Below are 12,604 nucleotides of genomic sequence, written 5' to 3' on the forward strand. Positions count from 1 at the left end.
GGCCTCATTATCGTCGGTGCGAGGCAATCACTTTGCAATTAACCAGTAACCGAGCATTCTTCACTTCCAAACCAAGACCATGGTCGCCAATACTGCTGACTACGCGCTCTTCACGCCGCTGCGTCTGGGTGAAGGGCTTGAGCTCAAGAATCGGATCGTGTACGGCCCCGTTACCCGCGCTCGCTGCGACATCAAAACCCACGCACCTCTGGAGCGCAACGCTGCCTACTACGAGCAGCGCGCCGGGGCTGGACTCATTGTCACCGAAGCCTGTGCCATCTCCGAACAAGCTTTCGGATGGTACGGATCGCCAGCGCTCTACACGGACGAGCAAGTTCAGGGGTGGAAAGAGGTGGTCAACCGAGTGCACAAGAAAGGAGGCAAGATCTTCGTCCAGCTTTGGCACATGGGGCGCCAGTCACACCCCTCTTTCCACACGAACAATGAGGTAGTCTCGTCCTCCGCCACGTTGTACGAGAGCGGTAGGACCCGAAACGCGAATGGAGAGCACGTGGGATATGAGCGAGCCCGTGCGCTGGCACTCAACGAGATTCCCGATGTGGTGGACCAGTGGCGCCAGTGCGCTCAGCGAGCCAAGGAGGCAGGCTTCGATGGCATCGAGGTACATGCCGCTGGGGGCTATCTGATCGACCAGTTCCTCCAATCCTGCACGAACCTGCGCACCGACATGTACGGCGGCTCGTTCGAGAACCGCTACCGATTCTTGAACGACGTCATCGAGGCGGTGAAGGCGGTCTATCCGGCCGACCGTATCGGTGTGCGCACAGCTCCGAACAGTCCGTACGGTGGTATGGGCAGCTCCGACAACGTCGAGATGTTCACGTACGTGTACAAACGTCTTTCAGAGCACGGCTTTGCGTATTTGGCCATCCTCGACGGTTCAGAGGGTATTGGCGCCGATGCCCACTACCACGGAAAATGCCGCCCACTCACCACCTTCGACGCCAAGACAGCCTTCAAGGGCATTGTCATCGCCAACAAGGGTTACTCGAGAGACATCGCGGAAGGCGTCCTGCGAAGTGGATCGGCCGACCTTGTGGGCTTTGCTCGCATGTTCATGGCGAACCCCGACCTTGTCGAGCGCTTCAAGAACGACTGGCCACTCACCCCGCTAATGGACTACGAGTTCTTCTGGGACCCAGCCAAGGGTGACGAGGGCTACAACACGCTCGATAATTTCAAGCCATAGGTGCGTATGCGCTAGAGCTCGGTATCGATCACTAACACAAGCAGCAGTACGTAAGAAGACCAACATCGTGGAGAAACATAGTTCCTTTAATCGTTTTCTACTTGAGCGAGTGCTAGCTGGATATTGAGTCGCCCGAAGCCAAAAATGTTATTCGGGTGCGTAGAGCTCGAGATGTTTCCACAAGATGCGTGCAGTGCAGCGTTGCTTTCGAGATCTTCATCCCTTGTCGCTGTAGTCGCTAGTGCAGTCCAAACTTTCTCGTAAGTTAGCTCGGGTTTCGCGCTGAGTAACAATGCGGCTGCCCCTGTGACGTGAGGTGAAGCCACACTCGTTCCTGAGGTGATTGTGTAGACATTGTCTCGAGTCCACCAAGCGGAATAAATCCTCACCCCTGGCGCTACGATATCGGGTTTGATACGTCCATCGACAGAAGGACCCGTGGAGCTCTCGGGGAGTAGCATGTCATTATAGTTGGTCGCACCTACGCCAATGACATTTGCCATATCCCCGGGTGAGACCACCGTCCCGCAAGTTTTCGACGAGCCTGAGTTGCCGATCGAGAAAACTGGAATAATCCCGGCAGCTTGCCACGCTGCGATAACCGCGGTAAGTGTTGCAGTACTGCCACGAATGACGCCCCAACTATTGTTCACAACGTGTGGCGCTTTACTACAGTCCGCTTTCCCTCCCTTCGAATCCGTGGGGCATAGCACGAATTGGGCGCAAGCTAACAAGCTCGATTCGAGGCAAGTTGATGCGCTCCTGCATCCTCGACAAGCGATCCATTTTGCTCCGGGGGCTACTCCGATGCCTTCTGCCCCAGCTATCAACCCCATTACGTGAGTCCCGTGGCCCGACGAATCGTAAGGCACCGCACTTTTACTTTCCGGGTCGAACCAGCCGTAGTCGCCTCGATAATTCTCTCGCAACGCCTCGTGTGAGACGCGGACACCAGTGTCGATCGTTGCCACCGTCACGTTCACTCCCACAAACCCCTTTGCCCAGACAGCCTTTGCGCCAATCTTCCCGACACTCCACGTGAGGACGTTCGCGTCCGCCACAGCGTCCACACCGGATATCACGTCCGCACGCTCAACGTTGAAGTTGCCCATTGTCAGGATCTGCTCCTCGCGAATTTCTGCGATCGACGAACCGTGCTCCAGCTCCAGCGTGCGCACCAGCTCGATCGATGCATTGACGATGAGCAATTGATTGGAGATCCAAAACGTCGTAATCGCCGTCGCGCTCTTCGTCCTTTCGCCGAGAAGCTCCAGTAGCGGACGCTGTGCGGTCGCTGCGGATGTCTTGAGAGAAACCACAAGCTGGGAGATTCGTGCACCTCGCGACGTTGAAGTGGAACTTGACCCTAAGCCCGAGAGAGCGCCGAGTGCCGTCGTTGTCCCGCCACGCATTGTCACCATCAAGTTGATCGTCGATTTCTCCTGGAGAGCACGGTAGACTGTCGAGTGTACGGGCGAGGCTGTAGCGACATTCACCGTTGTGCCGAAGGCGATGAACCAGCACAGAGCTCCCAAGGAGGTTACCGTAATTCGGGAGCCGCAGCCTCCGAGGGCCATAGTGGTGCTCGAAGCGCTAATTCAGCAATGCGCTGTCCTACGTGGGCATCCACCTGACCACAGGCTCGACATTGACCATCGGTGGGCACGAAAGCTTTCATCGTCGAGCGGCGTTTGGGTTATCAGATCAACGCACGTCCTTTCGATCCATTTCATATCCGAGATATCCTGATTACCATTTGCAGCTCCACATGCGACCGCTTCGCTGGGTTGTCGTCCTAGGTCTTCTGCTCCAGGTAATTCTACGTGCAAGGGCCTGCTATGGGGTGGGCGCAGTACGCAGTACTCACTCGCATCCCTGTGCTCGTGCGTACCTGTAGCTTTCAAGAGCGGAATCTCAAGGCGCTAACAGCGAAGTTACCGATGATGTGGACGACTTCGTTGGTGACGAAGGCTCTGGCGCCGAGGTGGAGGATATCCTTGGGAAGGAAGCCGTAGTCGAGACCGATGCTGTACAGGAAGAAGCAACCCAGCGACCGAGTGAGGATTTCGACGAGGGTGAAGCAGCCGAGACACCTGAGTGGCTTGACGCAGAGCTGCAATGGCGGGTGCGTGTTGAACTATTGAGCTTATCTTGTACTTGTACACTAACGCTAGCACAAAGCGTGACATGGAGGAGTTAGAGAAGCGAGAGCGTGAAGAGGCGATGCGCGACGTCGACCAAGTTACGGACGATAACGAACATCAAAACTACCTCGACGAGCAGTACAGACAGGTTCGTCAGCAAACAGATTCTCCTACGCTGCAGTTTTGCTCCTCTGTGACTGTGTAACGATGGTAAACTCTCTGATCTTTCAGAGGCACCCCGTGGACGAAGACGAGGACGATACTTACGACGAGTACCTCGAAAACCAACGGAGACTGGTGCGTAAAACATGATTGTTGCTTATGTGAACATCAGTGAAACACACACACACATATTACTTTCTTTGGAGTAGGAAGATCAGGGCAGTGACCAGTCAGCCGACGGCAACGAGGAGGAGGAGGAAGCCGTCCCAATCGTTCCTGGCCTCACCGATGTTGAGCTGTTCGCGTTCAACGCGGAGTTTGCGAACGAAGAGGTACTGGACAAGATCATCGACTGGTCTTACGACCAGGTCGCTGGCATGTCGCGGTTTCGTGACAACTACATCCATGTCGAAGACCTTTACATGTACGTGGCTCGTCCTCGCTGCTTGACGATCATCGGATTCAGCGTTCTTCGTTTAACGTTTGTGTTGGCTCTACAGATTCTTGCTCAAGACCCTGAACCCGCTGGACGAACCCATTGACGAGGAGGACGAAAAAATCCTGGAAGACGCCGTCGCGGAGCTGCGGAGGCAGCAGGGCTTGGTGGACGAGGAACAGGTCGTGTACCGGGGCTTCATCGCGCGCGGGATGCCGCTTCGCTTCCTGCAGTCGCTGGCCCACGACATACACCAAACCGTGCAGAAGAGGCGCCTGCAGACCCGCGAGGAGCTCTGACTTTAAACACGGAAGTTGACACCGGGTCAAGTCCATGGTCAGGTACGTTAAGTCAATGCCACTTCAGCTTTAAAGCAATCATTCATCATCGTTCTCGAAATGACTGCACCACCTTTGTTTAATGGCCTCGCTACGTGGACCACCGGAACTTACTGTGATCTTTGTCGGGTTGAGGCCATTAATCCCGCTACAGTTGCCTTGGTATACAGACCTCATCCAACACCGTCCGGAATCTTCCAATCACCGTGTTTGCAACGCGATTGGCTCTGCGCGCGTGGCCTCGCTCTGATTGGTAGAATACATGCCGTCGGCACAGGCTCGGGCAACCGCAAGCAGCGGGCAGGTCCACTCGCCAAAGTTGCCCGCAAAGGATAGATAGACACAGGAGAGATGGAGGTCAAGGCGGAGGACACGCTCAAGAAGGCGGCGGCGGCGTCCTCGGGCGCGCTGCTCACGTCGCTGTTCGTGACGCCGCTGGACGTGGCCAAGGTGCGCATCCAGTCGCAGATCCACTCGCCCCCCGTGGCCGCCGTGACCCACTCGAGCATCGCCACGTCCGTGGCCACGGCCGCCGAGCAGTGCCGCTGCCGCAGTCGCTGCGCGTGCAGCCGCTGCCTCACGCGCCCCGTGGAGAAGCTGCAGGCCTCGAGGCGCGGGCTGCCGGCCATGCGCATGTCGTGCTCGCGGGCCGTGGCGCCGCTGCAGCTGCAGGGCACGTCGCACGCGCTGCGCCACATCTTCCAGACGGAGGGGCTCAAGGGCCTGTTCGCGGGCCTGTCCCCCGCCATGGTCATCGCGGTGCCATCCACTGTGCTCTACTACATGTCGTACGACCTGCTGCTGCACGAGGGCCGCCAGAGGCTCCCGCACATGGAGGGAGTGGTGCCGCTGATGGCCGGCACCACGGCGCGGATCGTCGCGGCGTCCATTACGTCGCCCATTGAGCTCATCAGGACCCGGATGCAGGGCGACAAGGCGGGGGCCAGTATTGCGGCCACGTTCCAGCAGGCTGTGCGCCGCGGAGGATACGCGTCGCTGTTGAATGGACTTGGAGCCACGTTGGCTCGGGACGTCCCGTTCTCCGCGATCTACTGGACGTCCTACGAGAACCTGCAGCGACGGATGAGCTCGGTGGAAGATCTGACGAGGACACAGAGGGCGTTCGCGTGTGGAGCGGTCTCGGGGGCCATTGCGGCCACGATCACGACCCCCTTCGATGTGGTGAAGACGCTGCAGCAGGTGTCCATGACGGCGCAGGGATCGCAGCCATCCGGCATGGTGGTGCTCAGACAGGTGGTCGCTAGCAAGGGCGTGGGCGGAGCCTTCACGGGTCTCAGTGCGCGCCTCGCGCGCGTGGCGCCGTCCTGCGCCATCATGATCTCGTGCTACGAGCTCGGGAAGGAAAAGCTCGGCATCGCATGAGACGCTGACAAAGGTCACTCATCACAGCCGGAAGTCGAGCTGGGCAGAGCAGAGCGCGGCTGAATGGGCGAGATGAGTGACCGTGTGTGGTCAATGTGAATGGAAACGTAGGTCCGATATTTAAACTAATATACAAGCTGCGGGCCTGCTTTGATCCTGGGAATCGTTCATGTTGAAGTGGGTGGTGTGTTTTTATTGCTTTTGGTATCTTTGAAGTGATTGCAGGAGCAAGTGACGGTAGGCCGGGGCAGCCATGATGTAGCGAGTAATGGAAAGTTGCTACCTATAGGATTGACCTGAGTGATATGTACAGCTAGATCTCATGTCTTCGATACGTGAATACCAAAACACTTTTCTTTTCGCTGGAAGAACCCAAGCATGGTGCAGCAAGCGCTCGCGTGCGTGTTGCTGCGGAAGAACCAGAGGCCGTTCATGGTCGTCGCCGACAGCAACCAAGTCGTGATGATGGCAACGCAAGCTATCCTCGAGCTGCGCCCCGACATCTTATGTCTCCCAGGAGACCCCGGCGTGAAGTTTTATCCAGCCAAGGTCGGCGAGAAATGGCTAAGCGCTGATGACCCGCTTCTGGAAAAACTGAAGGTGTACACAACTTCTGAAGAGATCGAGAGCCTGGTGGGCAAGGAGATTGACTCAACGGGTTTGGTCGGTGCCGTCTTTGAGGGGGCCGCCACGCACGGCCAGCTATATGTGCTCGTGGCTGTTGCCGATGGTGCCCTTGGAGTGACACCGGAGACTTCGACGTCGGCAAGACCCTCGATTCAGTGTTACGACAATGGCCGGACATCTTCTTGGAGAGACGACTTCCTGAAGACAGCGCTATCTGCAGAGTCTTTGCCGCATGCTTCAGAGCTGGAAGGGTTGTTCAAGCAGCCTCTCCCCGAGAAGATTCGTGTGGATATGGCGTTGCGTGAACAATGGCTCCGGACTGGTGAAGTCTCTCCAGATCTGATCGACAAGATCTTCGTCACAAGCGCAAACCCGTGTGTGAACTTCTTAGCTGACGTCGTGCGCCGCATCACGAACCCGGTGGCTGTGTCTGGCTCAACAGTCCGCGCATTCGCCCAATTCTGGAACGATATGGCTTCCAGAACGCCAAGCAGCATCTGACGCAAGTGTACAAAATGCTGGTCGAGAACGACGTTCCTCATGTGGATCGGCTCGTCGACACGTACGAATCTAACGGACTCGTTTTGCAGCCACGAGGTCGCGAGGTAAGGCCGACCAACTTGACGGAGCTATTTCGCGCCTTGCGCAATGTGCTGGAGGCTCTGGTGGCTCTGCACTCCGCATCGTCGATGCACCGAGACATCCGCTGGCCCAACGTGCTGAAGCGCTGTGATGGCTCCGAGACGTGGTTCGTGATCGACTTCATGGATGCCGCACCGAGCCACAAGATGCAAACAGTGGCGAGCACCTCAGCCCAGACGAGCACGCCCCCGAAATCTTCAGCCCCGGCGCAGATCATACAACGGCTGTGGATATTTGGTCGGTTGGGCACTGGATCAAAACGAGCGGAGTGACGTGGTTCGATTTACCGGAGAAACTAGCGTTCCAGGATGAACTCATGCACGCCGACCCTGCAAGGCGCCCAAGTGCTGAGGTTGCTCTGAAGCGGCTCACGGAGCTGGAGGAAAAGGAGCTGAAACGAGAGACCGACCACCTTTTGATCCGACAGAAACGAAGCGATCAGGAGGAGAAGATCGATATGGCGTCGAGGAAGCCTCCACGAGCGGGTTAGCCCATGGGCTGCAGAGATCCATAAACTGTGGACCTGCTTTGATCCTGGAAATTGTTCACGTTGAAGTAACAGACTCTGTATTGCTATTGGTATCTTGAATTGGTATCTTGAAGGAGCGAGTGCTGAGGTGATCCCAGTTCAGGCCTTCGAGAACTTGGTCAGCGCCTGGCGGTACTTGATGAGAGACTCCCGATGCTTATCAAGCGCCTTGTTTTGCTTGTCGTGGGCCATGCTGGGTTGCCTGATCATGAGTCGCTCGAAAACCGCGCAATGCTTGTCGAGCGTCTTGCGATACCTGTCGAGGGCTTTGTGGTGGTCATCGAGAGATTCACGATACTTGTTTAGCACCTCGCTTTGACTGTTCTGGGCCGCGTTGGTCTGCCGTAGCACCAGCGTGTCGAGAGCCCTGCGATGCCTATTGAGCGCCTTGCGATGAGCCTCTAGGGCCGCGTGGGCTCGTGCCTCCTCTGTCAGCATTTTGCTTGAAATTGCATTTACTACTCTTCAGATGATGAATTACCCATTTCAACTCGATGACGCTACCGTTCGCGTCCGAATTCGCGGTGCAGGTGGAAACTTCCCCGTTGCTATCGACCAACTTGCCTGGCATCCTGCCAACTTCCTTCCTTGACTGCTCGAAATCGAAAGTGAAACTGGCCAAGACGAAGCTTCGAGTGTTGTGAACGTTCAACTTCACTCACAGAGTAACCCATGGGTTATGGGGTACACATATCAACGTACCCCATGTGGTTCCACTAACCGCATGGCTTTGACGCCGGACACTTTCTGGTTGAAAATCGCCCAGATCGAGAAACGCAACCAAGTCCCCACACTCAGGAGCAGCTCTGATAACCATCAAGACGACGATGCTGGCCCAGGCAGCTCGACGCGGCGCGCAGTTCGGCGCCGCAACCCACAGCTTCGCGGCCACTGTACGTCGCCCCTCCCCGCTCACTGGCATTGGAATTGTCGGAATTGCACCGAGTTCCAATGTTCTAGAAGTCGCACCACCCGAATGGCGGATCCTCTGACTGACCGTGGCGTGTTCGTGGTGCAGAGAGGCTTCGGGCTGGCTGGCAGCCGCTACCAGACGATGGTGAAGCCCGCGATGGCCGCTCCGACCAAGTCGACGTCGCTGTGGTCGCGTCTCGGCCTGCAGGCGGCCAAGCCGACCAAGCAGCCGCTCGTCTACTCCACGAAAGCTCGGGTTCGTGTGTTTCTGCGTTGTTGCAATGCCTTTGGTGTTGCTATACAGGCTGCGATTGTAGTGTAGTGCAATGTGCAAAGCTGACAGTGTGCGGTGTGCAATTTTTGCAGAAGTTCGCGGCGTCGACGGCGACGATCGAGAACGTGGCGGCCAACCGCCCCATTGCGTACTGGATCTTCGGCACGGCGGCTATGGTTGGCGGCATGATTGCTGTCGGTGGAGCTACGCGTCTGACGAGGTCGGGGCTGTCCATGGTGCAGTGGAAGCCGCAGGGCAGTCTGCCGCCCATGACCCCGGAGGAGTGGGAGGCCCAATTCGAGATCTACAAGCAGTTCCCGGAGTATCAGCAGCGCAAGAACATGGTACGATGGCGTTGCAACGATTGTATAAAGGGTGATGGGTTATTGACGAGGTGGGTCGCTGTGTAGACGGTGGAGGACTTCAAGGGCATTTTCTGGTGGGAGTACGGCCACCGCATGCTGGGCCGCACGGTCGGGATGGTGTACACGCTGCCGTTGATCTATTTTATGCTGCGTAAGCGTCTGCCTGTGGAGCTGCACAAGCGATTCGCTGTGCTCTTCGGTCTGGGTGCGGCGCAGGGAGGTGTCGGCTGGTGGATGGTGCGCAGTGGTCTCGAGGAGCACGGCAAGGAGCAGCTCGAGAAGCGCAACGAAGTGCGCGTGAGCCCCTACCGTCTCGCCACACACGTAAGTATATAAACTGCATAGAGATTATGGATGAATGCTGGCGTTGTACTGACTGACCCGCTCGTTCACTGCTATCGACAGCTTGGATTCGCCTTCACGACGCTGGGCGTTCTTCTGTGGACTGGTTTCAACCTGGTGGCGCCTCCTTCGCGTGCTGCGATGGCGCGTGAGATGATTTCGCCGGACGTTCTGAAGCAGACTCGGTTCATCCGCAAGATCCTGGGCCACGTTTCCACCGCTCTGGGTTACACGATCCTCTCGGGCGCGTTCGTGGCGGGCATCGATGCCGGCATGGCCTACAACACGTTCCCCAAGATGGACGGCCAGTGGATCCCGGACGACCTGTTCGTGCTCGAGCCCAAGTACAAGAACTTCTTCGAGAACGTGCCGCTCGTGCAGTTGGACCACCGCGTGCTCGCGCTGAGCACGCTGACGGGTTTCGGCGGCGTGTACGCCATGGCCCGCCGCCCGCACATCTGGAGCCAGCTGCCGCAGCAGTCGCGCAACGCGCTCAACATGGCGCTGGCTGCGGCCAGCGGCCAGGTGGCGCTGGGCATCACGACGCTCCTCACCTGTGTGCCGATCCCGCTGGCCGTGTCGCACCAGTGCGGTGCCATCGTGCTCATGACGGCCACGCTCTGGTCGCAGCACACGCTCAACTTCGCCAAGCCGCTCAAGAAGGCCGCCACGGCCGCCATCAAGGCCGCGCCCAAGACGCTGTAAGAAGAAGAACACTTCAGCAAGCGTCCACCTCAAAAGCATGAGATGGACACACGGTACGTAACGTAGCGTCCACCTTGAAGACAAGCGAGTGAGTCGCCAAACGCGCTCTAGAATACACAAAAACCTACCCCAAAAAATACAAAACCCACAAAAATAAACACCACCGCGCGTGTGCACTCACTTGTGACAAGTGCGAAGAGCTCCGAAGACTGATACATAGGGAGCACCCAAGGTGCGGTAAGGTCATTCATTGACCATGGACGACTCGGCCACCGCCGGCGACCGCCGCGGCATGTGGTCCATGATCAAGGAGGGCTACGAAGGGCTCGTGAGCACCGTGATCCGCCCGCTGCGCGCGCAGTACGCGCCGTCGGAGCTCGGCCCCAAGCGCGCGCAGATCGGGGACGTGTCGGTGCAGCGCGTGGACCTCAAGCTCAAGAACCCGGCGGGCTACACGCTCGAGTGCAGCTGGTGGAAGCCGTGCGCGCCCAAGAACGGCCAGACGGAGCAGGACAAGCGGCCGTGCATCGTGGTGCTGCACGGTAACAGCTCGTGCCGCCTCGGGGCGCTCGAGATCGTCATGTACGCGCTGCCCGCGGGCTTCACGGTCTTCGCGCTCGACTTCTGCGGCTCCGGGCTGTCCGAGGGCAAGTACGTGTCGCTCGGCTACCACGAGCGCGTGGACATCGCCACGGCGGTCAAGTACGTGCGCAAGACCGGGGAGGCCTCGAGTCTGTGTCTCTGGGGACGCAGCATGGGCGCCGTCGCGGCGCTCATGTACGCCGAGACGGACGCGTCCGTGAACGCCATGGTGCTGGACTCGCCCTTCTCGAGCTTGCCGCGGCTGGCCACGGAGCTGGTGGAGGACGGCAAGCTGGGCGTGCCCAAGATCGCCGTCAAACTGGTAATGCGACTCATCCGCAGGGATATCAAGAAGCGAGCCAAGTTCGACATGTTCAAGTTGAAGCCGATCGCCAAGGTGCACAAGTGCGCGGTGCCGGCGTTCTTCGTCGTGGGGCTGCAGGACGAGCTGGTGGGGCCGCACCACGTGGAGGCGCTGTATAAACTCCACAACGGGCCGAACCAACTGTTCAAGTTCCCCGGAGGACACAACAGCCCGCGGCCGTTTAACTTTTTCATCCAGGCGCTGCAGTTCCTGCGAGTGATGGTCGGATTGATGCCGCTGCCGGACGATTTATCGACCTTCGACCTCTCGCCAGCGCAGCGGCAACAGGTGCAGACAGGGAAAGCGGACAAGAACGTGTCGCCGAAGCGCAAGAAACCCTCGCGAGTGTACAAGAACCCGTTAGAGCCCGGTGTTTCGATCGAGGCCGTGCACAAAATGTCTATTAAGGAGCTCAAGCAGTGCATCGATCGCGCCGGATACAGCGACGTCACGTGTATTGAGAAGAAGGAGATGGTGGATCTGGTATTGAAGCTGTACGCGCGCTACAGGCGATCCAGCAAACAGGCAGCCGACGATGTGCAGCAACCCAAGGTGACGACGTCAGAGGAGGAGGAGACTGATACCCCGTCCAGTAACGCAGAGTCAAGCCCCGTCAATGCTACGGATGAGAGCAAACCAGCGCCCGTGGATACGTCCCAGCCGCCCAGTGCTCCAAGTGCAGGAAGACATACACCCACACCTACAGGTCGGCGTCGCAGTGAAGGTGATGTCCGCCCTGGTGCAAAGTATGAAGAATATGCTCCGACAGATTCACCGACTTTGCTGTCGTCGATGAAGAGCAACGCGTCCAGCATCCTCTCAGATGCAGAGTTGGCTCGACGATTAAGCATCGACCATCCCAGCGATGGCGAAGATGAGTCGGACACGGCGAAGCTTACGAAGTAAGTGGGGTAGTGGTTGAGTAGGTGGACCGGACTTTGCTGGTGCAGTATATAGAATCCAGTGCTAAAGTCGCGCTGCCCAACACGGGATCGACCAGCTACCGAGCGTTTGCTTTACGCAATTATATGTGATGTAGACATGAAGTGATAACGGCAACAGCATACATCGTGGGTCTCGGGAATGGACTTGGTGTGTACATGAGGACCTACCGGGTTGCTCGGACTATTCAGTACATAGTCTCTTGACTATGAAAATAATAGCCACGTGGGTCAAGCAAGGACAGAGTGATGGGTGCTTGCCCGCGTAATGATACTTCGGCTTCATGAGCTTCACTTCCCACCTTGCAGCCTCCCCGGCAAAGCCTCCGCCACCACAAGTCCTGTTCAGGATGCTGAGCCTGAACGGCGCCATCTTCGGAACCCAGTATTGGCTTGAAGCACAAATCGGCCAAGAGGCGAGGGTCGCTGATCTCCAAGTTCTCATTCGAGAGAACATCGCCGGCCTCGTGGGTGACGACGCGATCGGGCTGTTTAGGACCTGGAGAAGCGAGAGAGACGAATGGCTCAAAAACACTAGTAGCGAGTTGCGACGCCTTCAAGCAGGCGAGTCAACAGCGTGGCTGAGAGCGATGATTGAAATAGGTGCTTGGATGAACTCGGATATGCTGGTCGGTGATTTCTCGTTTC

General features: G+C 57.7%; 8 protein-coding genes across 8 annotated transcripts; 6 read left to right on the plus strand and 2 right to left on the minus strand.

The window, feature by feature from the left end:
- Positions 1-79: 79 nt before the first annotated feature.
- On the plus strand, positions 80-1,210 carry PHYSODRAFT_505882 (hypothetical protein; the record flags this gene model as incomplete). The annotated part of the gene is made up of 1 exon (XM_009530999.1): positions 80-1,210. The coding sequence occupies one exon, from the start codon at positions 80-82 to the stop codon at positions 1,208-1,210; it is 1,131 nt and encodes a 376-aa protein (XP_009529294.1).
- An 86-nt stretch (positions 1,211-1,296) lies between these two features.
- PHYSODRAFT_509390 (hypothetical protein) lies at positions 1,297-2,622 on the minus strand (the record flags this gene model as incomplete). Its single annotated transcript, XM_009531000.1, has 1 exon — positions 1,297-2,622. One exon carries the CDS (start codon positions 2,620-2,622, stop codon positions 1,297-1,299), a length of 1,326 nt encoding a protein of 441 aa, XP_009529295.1.
- Positions 2,623-2,978: 356 nt separating this feature from the next.
- On the plus strand, positions 2,979-4,251 carry PHYSODRAFT_302041 (hypothetical protein; the record flags this gene model as incomplete). The annotated part of the gene is made up of 6 exons (XM_009531001.1): positions 2,979-3,023; positions 3,108-3,335; positions 3,392-3,502; positions 3,586-3,651; positions 3,726-3,940; positions 4,017-4,251. 6 exons carry the CDS (start codon positions 2,979-2,981, stop codon positions 4,249-4,251), a joined length of 900 nt encoding a protein of 299 aa, XP_009529296.1.
- A 364-nt stretch (positions 4,252-4,615) lies between these two features.
- On the plus strand, positions 4,616-5,834 carry PHYSODRAFT_354793 (hypothetical protein). The gene has a single exon (XM_009531002.1). The coding sequence runs from the start codon at positions 4,642-4,644 to the stop codon at positions 5,671-5,673; it is 1,032 nt and encodes a 343-aa protein (XP_009529297.1). The 5' UTR covers positions 4,616-4,641; the 3' UTR covers positions 5,674-5,834.
- Positions 5,835-6,051: 217 nt separating this feature from the next.
- Positions 6,052-7,432, plus strand: PHYSODRAFT_302043 (hypothetical protein; the record flags this gene model as incomplete). Its single annotated transcript, XM_009531003.1, has 3 exons — positions 6,052-6,674; positions 6,743-7,048; positions 7,099-7,432. 3 exons carry the CDS (start codon positions 6,052-6,054, stop codon positions 7,430-7,432), a joined length of 1,263 nt encoding a protein of 420 aa, XP_009529298.1.
- Positions 7,433-7,570: 138 nt separating this feature from the next.
- Positions 7,571-7,909, minus strand: PHYSODRAFT_263315 (hypothetical protein; the record flags this gene model as incomplete). Its single annotated transcript, XM_009531004.1, has 1 exon — positions 7,571-7,909. The coding sequence occupies one exon, from the start codon at positions 7,907-7,909 to the stop codon at positions 7,571-7,573; it is 339 nt and encodes a 112-aa protein (XP_009529299.1).
- A 389-nt stretch (positions 7,910-8,298) lies between these two features.
- PHYSODRAFT_360895 (hypothetical protein) lies at positions 8,299-10,145 on the plus strand (the record flags this gene model as incomplete). Its single annotated transcript, XM_009531005.1, has 5 exons — positions 8,299-8,364; positions 8,490-8,643; positions 8,688-9,001; positions 9,068-9,346; positions 9,368-10,145. The coding sequence occupies 5 exons, from the start codon at positions 8,299-8,301 to the stop codon at positions 10,067-10,069; spliced, it is 1,515 nt and encodes a 504-aa protein (XP_009529300.1). The 3' UTR covers positions 10,070-10,145.
- Positions 10,146-10,325: 180 nt separating this feature from the next.
- PHYSODRAFT_546309 (hypothetical protein) lies at positions 10,326-12,246 on the plus strand (the record flags this gene model as incomplete). The annotated part of the gene is made up of 1 exon (XM_009531006.1): positions 10,326-12,246. The coding sequence occupies one exon, from the start codon at positions 10,326-10,328 to the stop codon at positions 11,919-11,921; it is 1,596 nt and encodes a 531-aa protein (XP_009529301.1). The 3' UTR covers positions 11,922-12,246.
- Between the last annotated feature and the right edge of the window lie 358 nt (positions 12,247-12,604).

The sequence above is a fragment of the Phytophthora sojae genome (genome assembly GCF_000149755.1).
Source record: "Phytophthora sojae unplaced genomic scaffold PHYSOscaffold_5, whole genome shotgun sequence".
In the NCBI taxonomy this organism is placed as follows: domain Eukaryota; phylum Oomycota; class Peronosporomycetes; order Peronosporales; family Peronosporaceae; genus Phytophthora; species Phytophthora sojae.

What these genes read in the sequence shown, in the direction of transcription:
- PHYSODRAFT_354793 (XM_009531002.1), top strand. Translation starts at nt 4,642, where the DNA reads ATGGAGGTCAAGGCGGAGGACACGCTCAAGAAGGCGGCGGCGGCGTCC.